Here is a 22304-nt window from a genome sequence, read left to right as displayed (position 1 = left end):
AGTCGCACTGTATATAATCCAAATCCCTAAAAAACCTCCATTATTTGTAGTCTTGTAATCTATTCTCTCAAAACCAGTTTAAAAATCATTTTTGTGGGAAACTGTTTTCATAACCATTTGTTTGTGTCTTCAGATCAGATTAATATTGAGCAGTTTAATTTAGCATTTTTTTCTTCTTTCAAACATCTCACTATATTTTCAATGTAACTTTTTAACGTTTGAAATCTGTTTAGTTATTAAGGTTTTTTTTTATCTTTCTTTGAATGTTGCTTTTTTGGAATTGAATGTAGCAATGACATTATCTTGAATTTCACATCTCCATGAAAGCTCAGGATCATTCATGCTAATGATCTTCGTTCCAATTACATAAGATTTTCTACAACATAATGAGCAACTCATACATTAAAAGTTTTGGAATTACTGCCAATCCTAGGATTTGCCGCCCATGCTCTCAAAAATACATGATACAAATTTGCATAGCGGTTTTCCATAATGTTTTGCCAAATTGTGATGTGATCACATCATGCTAATTGCAAAAAATAGAATTCACTAGATTCCAATATCAGAGTCATTTTGGAAATAAAATCCCTCGTAATATTTGTTTCCTTTTTTGCTTAGATCTCTTCTCTCCTCTAACCAGGCCAAAGGTAACACCACTTGGTCAAGGGAAAAATGCTACCTCCGTCCTTTGAAGACTTGATATCAGCTTAAATAATACAAGGTATCATCATCACAGCGTTATTAAATACCGCTAAAATGATACTTCTGGTTATAAATTATAATGTCAACAACAAATTCTTTATTTCTGATGCTTATCCTCCTTTTTATTCCATTTTTTCCTAGGAAGAAGGTTCATTATTGATCTGTGAACAATAATGTGCGTAAGAGTCATGCGCGAGGTTCTGCAGAGCACAAAGAAACATATCGAAGTCAGTTCAAATATCAAATAATGACCTAATGCTTTATGGCTTTAAATGACAAGGTAAGAAAAAGGTTGTTTGAATACCTGTTCCTGAGAGCGAAAATACATGAAGGGTGTATAATATAAAAAGTTTGACACCCTAGATGTATAAATATCAGCATATCTGCGATAATAAATTTAAACTGTTCAATATCAAAAGAGCGAAATGATAATAAAATAAGATCATAGACATCAATAAGGTAGCACCTACTTCTCAATTTGTCTCATCAAGTGGCTTTTATCCCACAATCCAGCACGAGATAGAAAACCCCACCTAATGCAGATGATTAAAACAAGTTAATCACAAAACGCTCTTTGTAAAATGATTGAAAAGCAAGATAAGCAGCATCTAGCCGTGTGGTAGAAATCAATATATCGAGCACAGGCTGAGTACAGTTAGAGAGTTTTTAAATCAGAAAACTCTATTCTTTGAACATACCTTGAATTGAAGAGCTCCCCATCTGACTCCAGCATTGGAGCGATTTTCTCATCTAGTCGTTGCATAACAATAAGTAGCTTTTGCATGCTTTCCGTAAGGTCTTCATCGTCCATGTTAGTTGCTGCAAGGGTCTTTAAGTACATTGAAAATCTTATTATAAGTTTTGATGTAATAAGGCAACAAATAGTCTTATCTGGATGTGTTTAAAAAATTATAAGAACAATGTATGCTTGAGACCTCCAAATTGAGAACCAAGAGATCAAATAAGGTTAACCTAGGGATAAGATATATATATATATATATATTAACCGAGTATTGTGAGCACGAGAAGCTTAGTTGGAAAAGTTTGGGAAATGGAAGGCTGCTTTAAAAAACTTAACAAGTTACAAACTAGGCTAATGATGACACAAGTTAATAACACACCAAGATAAATTTGTAATTAATGACTAGTGAAATGTTGACAAGATTAATGATTGTGTTGGATAATCATATTTAGATTAGGAGGTCAAAAGGAACTAAATGAGGCAGCAAAATAAGAGCAGCAGAGCAAAATTTGAATTTCTTGGAAATTTCTTGGAAATTTGAATTTTAGGCCTAACTTAACCATCAAAAGCTAACTCAAGAGATAAAGATTCCCAAGCCTTATAAAGACTAATATCGCCATATCTATAGCCGATGTGGGATCTCAACACATCCTCTCACACTCAAGACTGAACATTGGAGCATGGACAAATGCGAGTGGCCCAATAATATATCTAGTATTGGCTTTGATACAATCTTAGAACTTGAACTTTAGGCATAACTCAACCCCAAAATCTAGCTCAGGAGTCTTATATGGCAATTTAGCCTTATCTCTAATCAATATGGATTCAACAAAAGAATTAAAAAGGAAATTCTTAAGCACCTGATAATAAAGCATAAAAAGTAGCATGCACATAGGATTATAGGACCAAAACTTACTTGAGCAGGACGGTCTTTGGTTCGCCTTTGCAGAGCCAGTCGAAGTTGGTTAAAGAGATCTCCCACAACTTCCTTTTGATTAATAAGTTCGATCAATGATTCTCTATCACTCCGGCAACGAATCAAGGCATTGTACTGCAGTTTTAACATTTACAAAAGTAAAAGGACAATTCAGAGTTGGATCCAGCGAAGGCACCATATTTTCGCCAAACAGCACACAGTTCAACATAAAAAATTGCTAAAAGCCATTTGAACTTAGCTTCCAGTCAACAAGCAATCATATCATTTTTTCCTCAAAAAAGGTTTATTATTTTTGAAAAATAATAGTTTCAGAAATTTCTTTACCAACAAATGAGTCCAATTTGAACTGATTGTACTAACCTCGTCTTCCAGTTCTCTACAAATTAATGCTGTTCGCCATCGCAAATGGACTTTGGATTGACTAACATCAGTGTAAATATGGTCACCAACATACAATATCTCATCGCCATGGATGCCTAGAGAATTTTCAACCATTTGTGCACTGCCTCCTGAGTACAAACCACCTGCAGAAGATCGCAAAGCACAATGATAATTAGTAAAATGAGCAGTTAAAATTAGCATGGTCTGAGTTGTATTAAGAGAAATAAGCTATTTTGTTTTTCTGCTACATGTGACAGGACCGATTCAATTATTATTTGGCAATCTGATCAACCCAAAAAGATGCAGAACTAAGTCCTTGATAAATATGGACGCGTCATAAAATATCATCAACGTTTTTCTTCTTTGTGTTGGTGGTTCTCAGATTCATACCAAACCTGTCTACAGTCTGCAACTTGTCCTCCTTTTGTTTTTACAAAGGAAGAGGTGTAGCAGCAAACCTAAAAGATTTCAGTGACAAATGTATTTGAGACAGGGGGTGCCAAAATAGAAATATATAACCCTTTTAGCTTTGTTAAAGGGATAGAAAGCACCATCCGTCTCAATTTGTATGGCCTCGCATCCAATTTTTAGTGTCTCAGTGTGATTGGAAGCAAGTTAATTGATCCTTCACGTAGTTGTGAGTGGATAATAATCATCGTGACATGCTCTGGATATTTTTATAATCATTGTGGCACGCTCTGGATATTTATTTGCATCATTCCTGAATTTTCTCTTAAGTCATGAATATTTATTAACTTGTTTTGGCAGAACTGGAAATAAGAAAATATATGCAAGCTAATATTAAGATTTCTACTCTTGAAACTCAAAATTGATAATGGTTTTGAAATTTGCATTTTGAAGGATATTTTTGGTCTGTGACATTTCATTCACATATGAATATAAATTACTACTTTTTAGAAAGGTGTGATATTTTTTTTGTAAAAAAGAATCCTCTCATACCTGGTGAAAAAACAAATGACTAATAAAATAATGAAAAAAGAAAGTACTAATTACCAGTTTGAGCCTTGAAGCATGGACGCATTAGACCCTCGCCTGTCACCACTTCATACATGGGGGATGACGTCTGGAAGAATTCTGGTTTTCTGGCTGACACAATGACCTATCCATGAAAAAGAGCCACACCCATTTACTAAAAGCTTATTTCACAAAAAGACAAGGTTGTTAATGGAAAAGGTAATTAAGAGGATATAGAGCATTTGCAATAATTCCAGGGTCATGAGAGTTCAGTTTTATTGAAGAGGTAACTAATACAAACTTACAATGTCGAAAAGATCTCGCCAACCCATATCATTTGGAAGGAATCTATTAAAAGAATGCCGCATCATTTTGTCTGTGTAATGAAAGTCTGAGTTGGTAATAAGCACAAGTTTTTTGCCTGCCTGTTTCACGAAAATATCAGAGTAAGGAGTATAAGGGCATCGCATGCCGCACAAAAATTAAAATATTAGAGGTAATACCTCCTTCTGATCCAAAAGTGCCAAAGGTAGTTCTGGATCAGGCTCCACGAACTGTTCGGGCTTAGACATGATCTCGCTCTGCATCAGTTTCACAAGTCATTTGGTGTGTGAATAAAGAACATCAAAATTTTGTATGGGCCAAGACAAGAAGAAGAAGAAGAAGAAGAAGAAGAAGAAGAAGAATGTGTTGACCTTAAGACGACCTTCAACATGTGCCCAGAAAAGAGCTTTTCCAACAGCCTGAAAGTTGTGCCAATGGTAAAGAAAAAATCCCGAATCATATATAATGTTTGCAAAAACTTTTGCACCTTGTTACCTTATAAAGACCTTTATAATCAAGAGGGCCAAGATCAGCCGGTATGGTCCCGTCATCTAATCTGTCAACCATCTGAAATAAATTATATATCATCAATAAAGGATCATTATAATCATACATGATTAAATTAAATAAAAGGTAGCATCCTCATAAATGCTTCATATCTTGATATTTCGGAACTCCCTTGTGGATTCCAATAACTACTAGGAATTTGGAACACATAGTTGGCTGAGTAAGAGTTAACAAGGGGAATTGACTCTTACACGACGTTCCTCCTGTCACGACATGGTTCGTAATGCATAGCTAGCAAAGCTCAAATTTAAAAACCAACACAACCGACTACACTTTGGAGAGATTAAAAGAAGCCACATAAACTAAGATGTGAATACTACTGCAAAATGAACACTCTAGCAGAATATATCTATGTTGCTGAATGTTTAGTGGTTTCACTAGTAATTGCAAGTTGCAACATACCTGCATGTAGGCCACTGCTTCAGACACGGAGAACAGCGTATTGAGAAACTCCCATTGACTCTCCTTTCGCAGGTCCACCAGTTCTCGCCCATAAATCTCACTTCCATTGCATACAAAATTAAGTAGCACTACAGAAACTATTACACCAGTTTTCGATAAATGACATCTACTAAGCTATTATTGGTTGTGAGCACAGACGCATGAGTGATAGTGTATACAATATCAATGTGAATATTTTTCTGCAAGGCATTCAATCAATGAACAGTGTGTGCAAATGTATAATGCGCAAATCTATGGTTGTTTCGGAAGATGGACTCAATGCTAAACATAAACCAAAGGTGAAACCTTGACTCTGTTGTTTCGGCTACTTGAATTAACCACCGATTTTCAAAATAATATGTTTATTTATCTTGAGTGCACTCTGCTTGGTATCCTAGAGTAATGCATGTCTTGATAAGTTGGTTAGTGCAGACTGTGATGATATAACAAGTAAACGACTCTGCATGGATTTCCAGTATCAGAAATCAAAATTACAAGGCCTGACACTTACCTAACAGCTCGAGTAGATAACATTTTGGTGCCATGCATGGCTCTTTTTACATAACCAAATCGATCAGCTTTAACCAAGTTGCCTCTCTCTTTGTCTATGACAAGGCCTCTAATTACCTGAACAATTTACAATAAAATGCAAAGATCACTACAACAAACAAGAGATAATATGGATTAGATTTCCAAATGCCTCCAGCTTGCCAGAGAAAACATATTACCAGGTCAGGATCAAATGCAAGTCCATCAACAGGGAAACCCATATTCCTAAGGTTTTCCATACAGTAGTCATAAGCTCGCCCTTCCCAAGCCTACAGTTCCAGGTAACACAAAACAATAGATAACCTCTTTCATACTTTATACTTTTAATGATTTGAAGTACCATGGCAATAATTTCAAAATACAAGAATAAAATCCTTCAAGCATGCAGTAAGTGAGAAATACTTTTTTTTGACACAATAAGGGAGAAATACTTGGTATTTTTAATACTGCAGTAAAATGCAATAACAAAAAATATCAGAAAATTAATCTGTATAGAATACTGTTCATTAACCACTTTTGTGTTAGCTAGGTTAAAGTCGGAATATATAATGATACACTTGAAATTTGAACAAAGAAGTTACATCTGCACACATAGTAATTAAATTCATAATAATTCACACAAACTATATGATACATTGGAAAGTGGTGTACCATCACATTATAATGGACAAGGGTATAATCCATGTCATATCCAATGGCACTAATTGACCGCAGATTCAACGTACGTGTGCAGAATATTCCACGAGGCGAATGTCTGGATGAAGAGGGGCTCTACATGAAGACACAAGACAGTGAGTTTTACTTGCTCTATCACTGTATATGAAACAACACCTCAGTCAAAATCCTAACAGAAAAGACTGAAAGCGCACAAATTAAAGGCGGAAAAATCAGCATAAGTGAAAACAATAATTAGATTAATTTGAAAGGCTTTTGTGAGTAAGGTTGATATTGACATAAGTATAACATGTTTACATGAAAAACTAACTTTTGCATGAAGAAAAAAAAAAAAAATCTATCTGATCAGGGATTCGATGATAAAGAAATAACAAATCATAAATAAGTAGATTACATCAAGCTTTCAAAAACGTTTATGAAACCTATGCAAACACACACACCCACTCCCACCCTCTGTCTATGTTATTGTTCACTGTATATGTATAGTATAACTAGATCAGTTGTTGAAGTATGTTTATTAAACCTATGATGGTGTAAATTCCTCAATAACTTATCACTCTGAAACTTACTTGTTAATCTTCATTATGGTATATGTAACCTCCAATATCCATCAAAACCTATGTTGAGAAAGTGTTTTGATAAAACCTATGTTGATAAAAAAAGGCAGATATGCACCCAAGTCCGGATTGCATCATAGAGTTTCCACGAGATATATAGATAACACTTTCATTTATCAACTTATATCATAGAACACAAGAATGTAGACCACAGAATATTTCAAGCCAAAAACATCAGCAAACTAGAAAAGATGCATGTAAGCAAAAATACTGCACCGGAATGCCCAAGTCTTTTAGCAAATCTTCTGCCTCTCTAGCCTCTGTTCTAGCCACTTCCTCGATTGGACCTTCAAATGCAGCATCACCAATTCCTACAAGAGAAGAGACCAATATTTACCTTGTTGGCATACATTTGTGAAAAACATGTTCATTCTAGTAACACCTGATGTTATAGTGAGAAGATCATAGTCTGTTTGGCTCGAGAAAACAACTTCGACTTTTACTGATAGTTACAAAATAAGTAAGGTAACATTTTTGTAACTATTAATAAAATTAAAAATTAAAACATCACATGGTATTCCCAATTTTCTATGCAAATATTTGAAATCATGAAATAAATAAAAAACATGTGACAGTTTTGTTATTACTAGTCAAAATAGAAAATGAAAAAACAAAATACAGAATACTCCTTCAGTAACAAAATATAAGAAAATTTTGGCACACTTAAATTGTAACAAAATATAAGCAAGAGTAGACTTTTTTCATCTTTTTAATGATAGTATACCAAAATTGTCATTCATTTAATATCAGTTTTTCAAAAGAAATGTTCAATTTTGTATGCAACTAAATGAGATTAGGGCAATTTAGATAATGAAGAATGAACTTTTAAATGAGATTAACAATATTAAATGTGAATAACCAATTATCTTAATAAATATATGAAAGTAGTTACTTTTGCTTATACTTTGCTGTAGAGGAAGTACATATTATCGAGCTAGGTAGTACCAACATTTCATCACTTTTATTTTACTCATATTATTATTGATGTCTATATGTCAGTGTCGGTATCATGTCTTGATATCCATGCATGTGATTCATAGGTATCAAGCCCTTAATAACAGATAGTTGGTTGCACAAGTACAAGCTGTTTTTGTTTTCACATACAGTAATTAAGGAATATCAATACAGTTCAATGTCCTATTCCAATAAGCAAAACAAAAATATGGGTCTACGATCCAAAGGAAAGCTAACATTGAAACTGAAGCAAAGTAGTGAAAATAAAAATGAAAGGGTAAAAGAAAAAGTAATGGGAATTAAGAAAAGTTGCAAAATTTACCAAAAGCTTCAAGTTGTTCCAACTTAACATTCAAATCACCCTTGGTGCTTTCGCCAAGGTAATCCACGTCACACTTATTCGGCGGTGTCACCGAGAAAACATCTCCGGCGATGGACTTTGAGTCAACTGAGCAGCGACAAAGCATCAAAGCTTTGGACAATCTCACATTCGTCGCGTTATGGGAAGTGGGTATTGTGAAAGTTGCGTTTTTGAAGCAGTTGGTGGTGGCGGGGGACACTGGAAACGAAGCATCGACGCCGTGAACGGCGAATTTGGCGAGAACATCCGCCGCCGCATACATAACGGAGGTTGGTGACGAAAGCAGAATCTATGTTGGGGGAATAATGAAAGTGAAAGTGAAAATGAAAGTGAGAGTGAACGATAATTTGTGGATAGAAAGAACAGAATAAAACAAATTCTTGTTTTTTTAATTTTTTTTTATTTCTTGGGTTTGGATTTGATGTGTTTGATTAAAGGCCCAAAAGGCTTCTTGTATGTTTAGTCAAAGTAAACCAAAACAAATATATTTCATTATTTATTTATTTTAAATCCAATTTGAAAATACAATAATGTTTGTTATATATCTAGCATTTTTACTTTTTGTTAGATTCAATTCATTTATACAATCAACCATCTTAGTTTTTCTTAGATAAGCATTCGACAAAATTTCACTATGAACAGATTTTAGGGCACTTGATCACAAACTCCATGTAGAAACTTTCTTGTTAGGTGAGTAAATGAAATTAAATTTACTTCACTTAAAAAGCTTAAAGCGAATAAATAAATAAATATAAAATAGTTCTAATAAAGGGTTTGAGTAATAAACATTAATTAAAAGATTATTATATTTATTTCATTCGCGAAAGATATATATTATTAAAATATATCAATTTAATAGTTGGAGCGAAGATATAATATCATGAAGAAGTTAAAAGATTTACGTTCTAGTAAAATTTAAAATAACTATATGGATCACTATAGAATAATTAAATTCGAACATAGTTCAAGAAGATTCAAGTTTCTAATCAACTTCGATATCTGAAGTAATGTTCAAATTTTAACCTATTGTGTACTACAACTTTACAAGATCTAATATCACAGTAAAAATCTTTAATAGAGCACAAAAAGGTTTGAATTTTTTTGGTGATTTTGTATTTGAGGTATGCTTAAAACTTTAAAAGGAAGTCTCAAACTATTTTGAAAACCTAACTATAAAGAACACTAGCAAATTATAGATTAAATCACCTTTTTAGTTATTATTTTTATTTATATTTAATTTCGGGTGAAGTATGAGTTAATATTTATTCCGACTTATATGGGAAGGTTTATTGCTGCATAATCTATTTGGAGGATTGTAATAGTTTCCCAAAAGGAGATTGAAACAATGGGCTTGCTAGAGGTGTTAAATTAGTTGTAAAAGTTAGGTGTTCAACGAGTTACCATCAAACTGTATTATAAACAGCGATAGAAGATGATTGATATCAATAAAAATCTAAAAGATGTAATGTGACTTTATTTTATAAAAATTTAAAATTTTAGTATCAACAACTATTGGATTAATTTCATTATACAAACCTTATTGTTCATACAAACAAAGCGTCAAAGTTTTTCCATATTTTTTATTTGAGTCCAACCTATATTTTTCGGTTAAAAAAAATAGTAGATGTAGAAATGTATATTTTAATACTTTTCACTTTAGATTAGTGTTTTTTTTTTCTCGCATCTATAAAAAAAACGTTTTAGTCAATTATAAATTATAATACACATTTTTTTTACATCTAACCAATTTTTTTTTTCAATTTTTTGTTTTAAATACTTTTATTTTTAAAAAGTCGTTTAATGTTTTTAAGATATATTTTTCTCTTCTTTTATTTAGAAGAATATTTTTTTCTTGAGAGAGGTAAGTATTTTTTTTTCTATAAATATTTTAAATTTCTACATACACTGGTGCTGGAATAAAATTCAACTATGAATTTTTGTTTTTAATTATAATAGAGAGATGGATGCTAATTAGAAAGAGTGCGTTTTGAAAAAACACTCAAAAACAATGCTCGGATAATTTTTAGAATTTAAAAAAAATAATTCTAATATCTTATATAGTCTCACCTAAAGTAAATGAATCTACATTTTCTTAAATTATTATTTTATCTATGTTGACTGTTGTTATTTTATTTAATAGTAGATGTCGTGTTGCAGTGGTTTATATGTATATTAGTTGATAAGGATGCTGGATGATGATCTCATTACTTTTTCAATCAAATAGTGAAAATTCCAAACACAATAAAAATCAATTTATTGAACTAGAGAGCTAGAGAAAAAATAGACAATAATATATAATTATTTTTAATATTCCCATTATTAAAAAAAATGTTGAGCTTAATAATTTAAAGTACGATAAAAAGATAAGTAATAATGCAAATAAAATGAACATGTTCTATTAATATTTACTCAGATACTTATTTTTTTTATATAAATTTATAACAAATAGATAAAAAAAAGATATTTTGAATTTAAAAAAAGGTCAATAAAAAACGAGATATTTTGAATTTGAAAAATATCAATGTTACATATATCACGACAAAATACCCCACAGATTTATCACTAATGGAAAATGGCTATTTAGAAGCTCTCAAATAACCATACAAGTGCAGTTAGTGTTGCAATAAAATAATTAATGTCTTCATTATAGTTACATAATATATTTATTAACTTTTTTATATTCAATAATCAAAGTATCAAACACAGCATAAATTTATTATTAATTTGGATGATAATATAGTTAACTTGCAGGTCAAGAAACTATAGACGCAACCTCCAAATAATCTATTAAAATAATTTGACCAATACAGCATAATTTGAAATATACTGTTTCATACAGTTTTTGTTTTACTTGTTGTTTGTTACTAACTAAATTGAATTTGGAATGCCTTTCCTGCAACTGTTTTGAATTTACTGTATGTGGCAGAGGAGTTTGTAAGCAAAAGTCAAAGAAAATGACAACGGATATCAGTTTGGAAAGAGATATTGCGAGTCTTCAACCAGTTGTAGATCATGACAGCAAGCAAGATTCAGAGAATAGCAAGGCCAAAGATGAAACAACCAAGAAAGTACCCTTACACAAGCTTTTCTCATTTGCTGATCCTTTGGATCGTTTATTGATGTCTATGGGGACTGTGGGTGCTATTGGGAATGGAATTTCCATTCCCTTGATGATTTTAATATTTGGAAGTATGATCAATGCATTTGGAGAATCCACAACCTCAAAACTTGTTGATGAAGTTTCCAAGGTAATTTTCTCACTAATGGCGAAGGTTGTTTCTTCTAGTATACCCTTCAAGGCTTACTACAACTTGGAAACAAACATTTAGAAACTAACTAATAACGACTAACTGTGATCAGGTGTCTCTGAAATTTGTATACTTGGCTGCAGGTACCTTTGTTGCGTCATTTTTGCGTAAGTACATCAGTTTCTCAGTTAGTTCTTGCAATCTAACTCATTAGTCTGGTTTATTATGAGCCAAAATAAATACCTTTTTGCTATGTACCAGAATTAACTTGCTGGATGATCACTGGGGAGAGACAGGCTGCAAGAATTAGAGGCTTATACCTTCAAACAATTTTGAGGCAAGATGTGAGTTTCTTTGATAAGGAAACTAATACCGGAGAGGTTGTTGGAAGGATGTCAGGTGATACTGTTCTTATTAAAGATGCCATGGGGGAGAAGGTATCAGAAGAACCATCATACTACGTTTTCCTCAACTACCTAAAAATAAGAGTTTAAGTTATTTATTGTTCCCTTACTTTCATTTCAGGTGGGACAGTTCATACAATTTGTGTCAACTTTCATAGGAGGTTTTGTCGTAGCATTCACTAAAGGGTGGCTTCTAACTATTGTCATGCTATCTAGTATACCACTTCTTGTCTTGTCTGGTGCTGTGTTAAGTTCGTTTATTGCAAAAGCATCATCAACTGGACAAGCAGCTTATTCTAAATCAGCAAGTGTAGTAGAGCAGACAATAGGTTCCATCCGAACTGTAAGCACCCTGCCTGAAAAATAATATTGACATTTTTTTTCTCATCTTGTTACGGCAGAATATATAAAAAACATGACTCTCATTTTTTCAATGCAGGTTGCATCATTCACTGGGGAGAAACAAGCTATAGCTAAATATAATCAGTCCTTAATCAAGGTCTACAAGACTGCAGTACAAGAGGCACTAGCATCTGGTGTGGGATTTGCTACACTCTTTTTTGTTTTTATCGCCAGTTATGGTTTGGCTGTATGGTTTGGTGGGAAATTAATAATAGAGAAAGGATATACAGGAGGGGATGTTGTGGCAGTAGTTTTTTCTGTATTGACTGGTTCAATGTAAGATTTGAGTTGCTTTTTCTTCCTTAATATGAGCCTACAATTTCTAATATTTATTTCTTCCCCCTATCCCAGAACTTGTAAGATATGAACATGTTTTTTTTTCTTCTAACTATATTTCTGTTTCCAATCCCAGGTGTCTTGGACAGACATCTCCAAGCCTAAGTGCTTTTGCTGCAGGACAAGCTGCAGCCTTTAAGATGTTTGAAACGATTAAAAGGAAGCCAGAAATTGATGCTTATGACACTAATGGGCGAAAGCTTGATGACATTCGCGGCGACATAGAGCTTAGGGAGGTTTGTTTTAGTTATCCTACAAGACCAGATGAACTGATATTCAATGGATTTTCTCTTTCATTACCAAGCGGCACTACTGTAGCTTTGGTAGGGCAAAGTGGGAGTGGAAAATCCACAGTTGTTAGTCTGATAGAGAGATTCTATGATCCAACGGCTGGTGAAGTTCTCATTGACGGTATCAACCTCAGAGAATTTCAGCTGAAATGGATCAGACAGAAAATAGGCCTAGTCAGCCAGGAACCAGTTCTCTTTACTTGTAGCATTAAAGAGAATATTGCCTATGGCAAGGATGGTGCAACTAATGAAGAAATCAGAGCTGCGGCAGAGCTTGCTAATGCTGCCAAATTTATAGATAAACTTCCTCAGGTGAACTCTCAAATCTTCATTTAAAAGTAGAAACTGTCTGGTGAATTCCTGCTTTACGTTTGGCTGGGTTAACTTATCTCTATTATGATAGTGTACAATACAAAAGAAGAAATTCATTGAACTACTCTTCTTCCTCAATATTTTTGTATAATTATGAATTATGGTCTCAGGGTCTAGACACAATGGTTGGTGAGCATGGAACTCAGCTCTCTGGGGGTCAAAAGCAAAGAGTTGCAATAGCAAGAGCAATTTTAAAAGACCCAAGAATCCTACTTCTGGATGAAGCTACAAGTGCCCTTGATGCAGAATCTGAGAGAACAGTACAAGAGGCATTGGACAGAATAATGATAAATCGGACAACTATCGTCGTAGCTCACCGCTTAAGTACTATAAGAAATGTTGATACCATTGCTGTCATTCATCAAGGAAAAATAGTTGAAAGAGGTAGGCACATTATTTTGTAACAAAAAACTAATTTCTCCATGACTCAATCCATAGAAAGCATGAATTCCAAATGTTTATATACTTTATATCTTTTTTATATATTTGTGAATTCGTTAGGTTCACACGATGAGCTCACCAAGGATCCTAATGGAGCCTATAGCCAGCTTATTAGACTGCAAGAGATGAAGGGGTCAGAACAGAATGATGAAAATGACACAAACAAGTCAAACAGCAGAGTGCATTCTGGAAGACAATTGAGTCAAAGATCTTTTTCCTTAAGATCTATAAGCCAAGGGTCATCTGGAAACAGTGGCCGTCACTCTTTCTCAGCATCATATGTTGAACCCACAAAAGATGGCTTCTCAGAAACTGCAGATGGTGGACCTCAAGCTTCTCCTTCAACTGTTTCTTCACCACCAGAAGTGTCACTTTATCGCCTGGCATATTTTAACAGGCCTGAGATTCCAGTCTTATTGATGGGGACTATAGCTGCAGTGTTACATGGAGTAATAATGCCTACTTTTGGGCTCTTGCTTTCTAAAATGATAAATATTTTCTACAAGCCAGCTGACGAACTTCGTAAAGACTCAAAATTTTGGGCGATAGTGTTTGCTGCGGTTGGTGTGGCTACATTACTCATCATTCCATGTAGATTCTACTTTTTTGGCGTTGCTGGAGGTAAGTTGATCCAAAGGATCCGAAAAATGTGTTTTGAGAAAGTAGTTAACATGGAAGTAAGTTGGTTTGATGAGGCTGAGCATTCAAGTGGAGCACTTGGAGCAAGGCTTTCCACTGATGCAGCTTCAGTTAGAGCTCTTGTTGGAGATGCACTTGGTTTGCTGGTTCAAAATATTGCTACAGCAATAGCTGGATTGGTAATTGCTTTTCAAGCAAGCTGGCAGCTCGCTTTTATAGTTCTTGCTTTGGCACCTTTATTAGGACTAAATGGATACGTGCAAGTAAAGTTCTTGAAAGGATTCAGCGCAGATGCAAAGGTTTGCTAGCGACTTCTGTCAATCAACCAACTTATATTGTGAATGAAGATGAAAATATCTGTTTTTTTAACTTTAGGAGAAGTGGTATCACATATCTCATATCTAAATTATAGAAGTAATCCGATCAATACCTATATACATTTTTATCATACTTTATGAGCATGAATCAAGTATCAACAGTGTTACAAGCATGTGCTCTGAGTGCATTTTTTGACTTGGCTACATGTTATGTGAATATACTGATACTCTTTTTTTCTAATAGAAATTGTATGAGGAAGCAAGTCAAGTGGCAAATGATTCTGTAGGGAGTATAAGAACAATTGCTTCTTTCTGTGCTGAAGAGAAGGTGATGGAAATATATAAGGAAAAATGTGAGGGACCAATTAAGAAAGGCATAAGGCGAGGGATAATAAGTGGATTTGGTTTTGGGTTATCATTCTTCATGCTGTATGCAGTTTATGCCTGCTGTTTTTATGCTGGAGCTCGACTTGTAGAGGATGGAAAATCAACATTCTCAGATGTTTTCGTTGTATGTTACTCTCCTAACTTGTTCACCATTACATACATTTTGTCACCTTCACAATTATTTGCTGAGTTATTGATTAGCATTGATCACTTTCACTATTTTATTGGAAAAGGGGGGGTGAGTATACACAATGGAAATAACAATACATATAAATTAGCTTATCTCCCTTGAAAGAACTTGTCAGGAGCGAAACATATAGTCACATGTTTCTAACATTGATATTTTTGTCTCCTAATTTGCAGGTGTTTTTTGCTCTCAGCATGGCATCTGTGGGAGTCTCTCAATCTGGGACCTTGCTCCCTGATTCAACTAATGCAAAAAGTGCTGCTGCTTCCATATTTGCTATTCTTGATCAGAAGTCAAAAATAGACCCTAGTGATGAATCTGGAATTACACTGGAAGAAATCAAGGGAGAAATTGAGTTTAACCATGTTAGTTTTAAGTATCCTACTAGACCTGATGTACAAATATTCAGAGATCTTTGCTTGAACATTCATAGCGGCAAGGTAGTTTCCTAATTTCACATCTTATCCAGTAGACTTTTCTAAATTGTTCTTCCTAATTAAAAATAGCAACTAACAGATTGATATTGATATAAAAAAACAGACAGTTGCACTGGTTGGTGAAAGTGGAAGTGGAAAATCAACAGTAATCTCATTACTACAAAGATTTTATGATCCAGACTCAGGACACATTACACTTGATGGAATAGAAATTCAAAGGCTGCAAGTGAAATGGCTGAGACAACAGATGGGACTGGTAAGCCAAGAGCCTGTTCTTTTCAATGACACCATTAGAGCCAACATTGCATATGGAAAAGGAGGAGATGCAACAGAAGCAGAAACTGTAGCTGCAGCAGAACTTGCAAATGCTCACCACTTCACTAGTAGTTTGCAGATGGTAACTAAATTGCACATTGTCCTATCTATTCAATCTCTCCTGAATGTTGTGCATCTTTAAAATTTTGAATCAGTACAACTTATTTAGACAGTAGAGTAAACAAATATACATAGCTATTTGAACATGATACTATATATGCAGGGGTATGACACAATAGTAGGTGAAAGAGGAATTCAACTATCTGGGGGACAGAAGCAGCGTGTGGCAATTGCAAGAGCTATGGTGAAGAATCCAAAAATATTACTTCTAGATGAAGCAACAAGTGCACTTGATGCTGAGTCTGAAAAAGTGGTTCAAGATGCACTTGACCGTGTTATGGTGGAAAGAACCACTATAATAGTGGCTCATAGGTTATCAACTATTAAGGGTGCAGATTTAATTGCAGTAGTTAAGAATGGTGTTATAGCAGAGAAAGGAAAACATGAAACATTGCTACATAAGGGTGGTGACTATGCTTCTTTAGTAGCATTGCACACACAAAGAGGTGCTTCTTCATTTTAAAATCAGATGTTTGGCCTTTTTCTTTTCTCTATCATGGTTTCATTTGTATTGTGTATAATGTGTGTGTGGTTCTATTTTTAAAATGGTCAAAATTGATTCTACATAAAATTGATTTTGATATATTTTGACTCTAATCTTATAGTTAATTTTATCTTTAACATGCTGAAATTAATATTTGTAATTTTAAAATTTAATTGTGATTTTTATAGTGTAATTTATTATTAAACTTACTTTTATTAAATATATTTAAATATAAACTATTTTACGTTCAATTCAATAAATTAAAATCAATAATCATCACTATAATAGTGATTGAATGATTGTCGACATGAATATATATATATATATATATATATATATATATATATAAGTTTGTATTGTAGGGTTTAGTGTTATATATATATCAAGAATCAGAAATAAAATTAATCGGAATATTTATATATTTCTTTTGACACTTTTTTAATTTATATTTTTTAAAAATAATTTTAAGAGAACTTATTCACATATAGGAGAAATTTATTTATTATATATTAAAAAATATTTGACATTTAGTAATTTATGTATTTATTATTGAAGACATTAATATAAAAAAAGTCGCATTTAAAAAAAAGATATATTTAAATTAAATACTTAAAATGATTTTAGAAAAAATACCCCTTATCATTTAGCTTATAGTTTCATCAAGGTAGTAGGCTACATAATGAATAGTGTGTTAAGATTCATATTATAATTTGTTTGTTGCAACTTTATTTAAAAATAATTTTTAACGTATTTCATCTTTTTTGTTCTATCTTTTTTTAAACAAATTTTCGTTTTTGAAAAAAATTTAAATAAAAAATTAGTTTAAATAATTTCTCCTAAAAAATCATTTAAGTCTTTTTTTTGCCATATTTTTTTTATTTTAAAAAATAAATAAAATAAAAAGTTATTTTAAGTAGATTTTAGAGAGATGTCTTTTTTTAAAAATGTAATTTTTATTATATTAAATCTCTAAGAATAAATATCTAAGTTATTAAATATCAAAATAATCTTTTTAATTCATAACAAATGAGTCTAAAGTAGTTTTTATTATTTTTGAGTAAGTTCTCATAATTTTTTTTAAAAAAAAAATATTAAATCAAAATCATTTTTTTACTACTCCTATATTAACGAGACCCTATAATCAGAAAAGGACTTATAAATTTTGAGTAGTGGAGTCTACGTATATAAAAATTTGGAGTGTTAGTAATTAAATTTTGTGTTTTTTAAAACATAACTATATATCATAATAGTTTTTTTCTTGTTGTTGTAATTTTTCATATTTTGAAACATTGGATGATTTTCTCACTTTTAATGTCAATGAAAATATTTGTATATAAATAACTAAAACAATTATTTAACCACTCACATTTTATGCAGTATCACATCTAATTTTTGATTAGTCATTTAACAAATATTTAATTATTCAACATCTTTTTTATTAAATGCATAAAGTAAATATCTTATACTTAAATAAATTACACAAAAAAACAATTGACATTTATGTATAACGATAATTTAACTCTTACATTTATCGACAAGTCACTCAATAAAATAATTGAACTTCAAAGTAATATAAATTAACAAAAAAAAAATTATATATTTTATTGTGTAAGTTTTGATTTTAGATGTCTCGACGTTAACAAATTAATCAAATTATTTATTATCTATGTATATATATATATGGTATTTTTTTGTGTCAAAATATATATGGTATTACAAAATAAATATGAAATATAAAGTTGAGGCTCCAAACCCCACTAGGCCCAACATAAGGTCATCTATATCTATAATATATTTTATTTGTCTCACAATAAATATTTTTTAAATTTTTTGAACATATATTAATAAATATAATCATTAAAAGAAAAAAGATATATCATTTTATCAAACTACTCATTTTAACTATTGATATATTTTTCACTATTATTAATATAAAATATAATAATATTTTGACAGTTGTGTATATAGTAATCATTAAAAGATAATATAAAAAAAATAATTAAAATTATAATAATTTTTTTTTTTACTAAAATGACTTTATTGTAAGACACATAAAGTAGTTTAATAAACTATAAAACAACTTATTGGTTTTATCAAACAAAACACAAAAGGAAATGATACCAATTTAACAAAAGTTTAATTTCGATAAATAATTTAATAACTATGATTAATTGATAATATAAAATAATTTTACGGTAATAATATATATCAATTAAATACAATTAACAAAATAAACTCGTAGAGTAAAATTATACAAAACTAAAATGTTGATATAGCAAATTATAGTGTCTCAAAGAAATTTGTTGAATTTAAAAAAAAAATGTATTATTTTAAAAATATTTAATATTAATATATTTTTTGTTCATCTATTTCAACCGATATACCACACCCATATAAATTTTTGCCTAATTTTAATTGCTTTGCTTTTCAAGTTTTGGATATTTTGCTCACAATCAATCTTACATTCAAATTTGGTGATGAGACAATTTAATGGGTTGATGGGAAATGTCCCATTAAAGTTGGATGCCATATCATTATTTACATGTCTTAAATCAATTTGTACAAAATCTGAAAAATTTATTTATATTTTTAAAATGAAAACAAATAAAATAAAATACAAATCTAAAGCTGCAAGTTTTCCTGCCAATGTTAAATGGAACAAATCAATGGCCTAGAAGATCTATAAAAGACACTTTTATCATAGATTTTTGAGCAGCAAGAAATCGAGCTTGGAAGTTAGTTGTACAAGTAACAGAATATCCTTTATCCGGTTCCTATATTTCTTATATTTGATCGAATTAATTTTTAAATTTTAATCAGTTATTTAATTTGATTAGTTGTAGGTTTAATAAAGATAAAATAAAATAAGACGAAATCAGATTAGTTTCAAGACGAGTCACAAATAAATAATTCTTAAATTTTTTTTTTTTTAAAAAAAAAAAAAAAAACAACAACAACAACAACAATAATAATAATAATAATAATAATAATAACTCAACTTTATTTTATTTGTTTTAGATATTTTTGCAAAATTACAAGGATAAATATACAATTTAAAATATGTAGGTTATAAAGAATGGTAATAGATATATAATTAGACATCGTTGAATAAATAAAACATTGAGATCTTTATTATTATTTGTTTCTAATATCAGTCACTTATGCGCAAATAACACATAAAAAATCAAGTTGATGATATAATAGCATCTTTATATAACTTTATAGAAAGATTATGGTAGTATGATGGAAGAAGACAATGAAAGTCGACACACATAAAACAAGAGGAACACAGAGAAAACCGTCTCTTAGAAAAAAAAAGTGAATAAAGGAGGAGAAAAAAATTTCAAACCCTAAATTAAGTTAGTGTTACAAGAAATATAATAAAATTATATAAAGGAGAAACTAATAAAATTATAATCAAATATAATAAAATAATAAATAAGTCTGCACTACAACAAACTTATAAGAAAACAAAAAAATAAAATAAATCAATAATTAGTCTTTATACACATGTCAAACTACATGTTCTATCCATACCAATTTACATGATGCTTTATAGATACTAATATCAATGTACATATTTATATATATTAAACAAAAAATGATTTTTCAAACAAATTGATTTTTAAAAAATTTGAAACAAACATCCTTTAAACAAAAAAAAAATGATTTTTGGTTTCAAAAAATATTTTTTTTTCCTCAAAACAAACACACCAATTATTATATCTCAAACAAATATGGAACGACTACCGAGTGATTGTCTAATTGAACGGCTAATGAATATAGAACAACTATCGAATATGGAACGATTATCAAATATAGAACGACTACTAAGTGATTGTCTAATTAATATACTTTAAAATAAAAAATAATATTATCAATAAATAATAAAAAATTATAAATAAAATATATATAGGCATATATGTCAGTCCTAATAGTATTTTTTATAAGTCTAAGTCTGACCTATTTAAATAAACAGACTTTAAAAATAGGGTATTTAAATAAATGAGTTTTAAAAATAGTATGAGTCTAGCATTTTTATTAAATAGGACATATCAGACCATAAGCCCCTAACGAACGGTCTAACATATTCTCATCCTTATTATTGTAGTAGATTAAGGTAAACTAATAATAATAAAAAGGCTTAATTGCAGTTTTGGTCCCCTATTTTAGCTAAATCGCGAAAGTAGTCCCCCCATTTTGTTTCTCTTCAGTTTTGGTCTCCAAACAGAATTTTGGTCCAAAAATTGATGAAATTTCATTTTTTAAAGTCGTACTACACCATTTATAATAATAGATTCCATGTACAATTGTTGCAAATGAAATTTTGAGGCATGGTATGACTTAAGTAAATGCAAAAAAAATGAAATTTCATTAAGTTTTGGATCAAAATTCTGTTTGAGGGACAAAAACTGGGGAGAAACAAAATGGGGGGACTACTTCCGCGAATCAGTTAAAATAAGAGTATCAAAATTGCAATTAAGCCTAATAAAAATAATAATTTCTTATCCTTAATGTATTTTTGGACATGACGGGTATCCCGGGAGTGGCCCGAACCTTATGGGTGTATATGGGCGTAAGTCGACCTGCCAACCCGATCGCTTAACCCAACCCATTGAAATCCGCTTATATTTGATTCGGGTAATGGGTTCAACAATTTGAACCTGTCGACTCGACAACTAATTATAATTTTTTTTTTTAGATTTTGTTCGACAGCCCAATATGATTTCATTACTCTTCGTCTCCAGATTTTCAGCAACCGTAATCCACTTTTTTTTTTTTTTTCTGTTTCATATATGCGTCCATCTTCTTCTGTTATTGTTTTGTTTCATACACATTTTACTTTTTATTATTTATTTTTCTTTATCTCCTCACTTTTATTATTGATATTTGTTTTTGCAAATTTCCAATTGCCCCTTTCCATAATTTTGAGGAATTTGTTAAGTGTTTAGACTTGAAATTGACATTGTTTAGAATTGATGAATTTTCATATTTTATTGATTTAATGTTATCAAATTTATTTATGTATTTGAAGATTGTTGGATTTATTTTTTTGTGTGAGAAATTGTTGGTTTTTTTAATGAATTGAATTATGTGATTTAAATTTTATAGTTTTTGGACATTCAAGTATTAAATATAATTTCATTCATTAAATTTTCTTGTAAAATAAAAAATAAGTTATTATTTATGTATAACCTGCCAATCCAACCCGTTCTTGATCGGATCGGGTTAAATAAAAAAATATGAATTTAGAATTTAACCCAACGCAAAAATAATCGATCGAATCGATATTAAATTTTGTCAAAATCTAATCAATCCAACCCTACGTACACCCCTATCGAATCCAACTATTTTTTACCTTATTCCTATTTTTTTTCTGTTTCCTTATTTTTTAGAGTGAGTGAGACATAACTCGTTGTTTTTTGGGATAAGTGGGGTTCATGTAACAAATCGGATAGCGTGTACCCTATAATCTATTATATAAAACACAAGCTTAGTAACAAAAAAGTCATTCTGCTTAATGATTGTACTGTGTCTGTGGTAGGGAGAATATTCAGCAAAATTATGATGCATGAATCGTGATGATGCACATCATTTTTCGGGATAGTAATTTCTAGGAAAATGATCATATATATAAAGAAGGACAATTCAAATTCAAAAGGGGAGAGCATGAGGTCTATGGCGGCTGCGTTTCGAAGT

General features: G+C 31.2%; 2 protein-coding genes across 2 annotated transcripts; one reads left to right on the top strand and one right to left on the bottom strand.

The window, feature by feature from the left end:
• Positions 1-317: 317 nt before the first annotated feature.
• Positions 318-8582, bottom strand: LOC101508908 (uncharacterized). Its single transcript, XM_012717973.3, has 17 exons — positions 8187-8582; positions 7127-7221; positions 6270-6389; positions 5798-5887; positions 5581-5696; positions 5031-5130; positions 4557-4628; positions 4433-4480; positions 4241-4318; positions 4043-4162; positions 3777-3882; positions 2742-2905; positions 2361-2495; positions 1401-1531; positions 1173-1235; positions 1007-1085; positions 318-902 (listed from the first exon to the last, which is right to left on the bottom strand). Exons 1-17 carry the CDS (start codon positions 8485-8487, stop codon positions 840-842), a joined length of 1881 nt encoding a protein of 626 aa, XP_012573427.1. The 5' UTR covers positions 8488-8582; the 3' UTR covers positions 318-839.
• A 2467-nt stretch (positions 8583-11049) lies between these two features.
• LOC101508388 (ABC transporter B family member 11-like) lies at positions 11050-16705 on the top strand. Its single transcript, XM_004508023.4, has 12 exons — positions 11050-11473; positions 11586-11640; positions 11735-11910; positions 11999-12220; positions 12317-12555; positions 12692-13217; positions 13388-13661; positions 13779-14656; positions 14919-15185; positions 15425-15688; positions 15789-16082; positions 16224-16705. Exons 1-12 carry the CDS (start codon positions 11180-11182, stop codon positions 16581-16583), a joined length of 3849 nt encoding a protein of 1282 aa, XP_004508080.1. The 5' UTR covers positions 11050-11179; the 3' UTR covers positions 16584-16705.
• Positions 16706-22304: the final 5599 nt, after the last annotated feature.

The sequence above is a fragment of the Cicer arietinum genome, chromosome 7 (assembly GCF_000331145.2).
Source record: "Cicer arietinum cultivar CDC Frontier isolate Library 1 chromosome 7, Cicar.CDCFrontier_v2.0, whole genome shotgun sequence".
In the NCBI taxonomy this organism is placed as follows: Eukaryota; Viridiplantae; Streptophyta; class Magnoliopsida; order Fabales; family Fabaceae; genus Cicer; species Cicer arietinum.
This window is presented reverse-complemented; position numbering and strand designations above follow the sequence as displayed.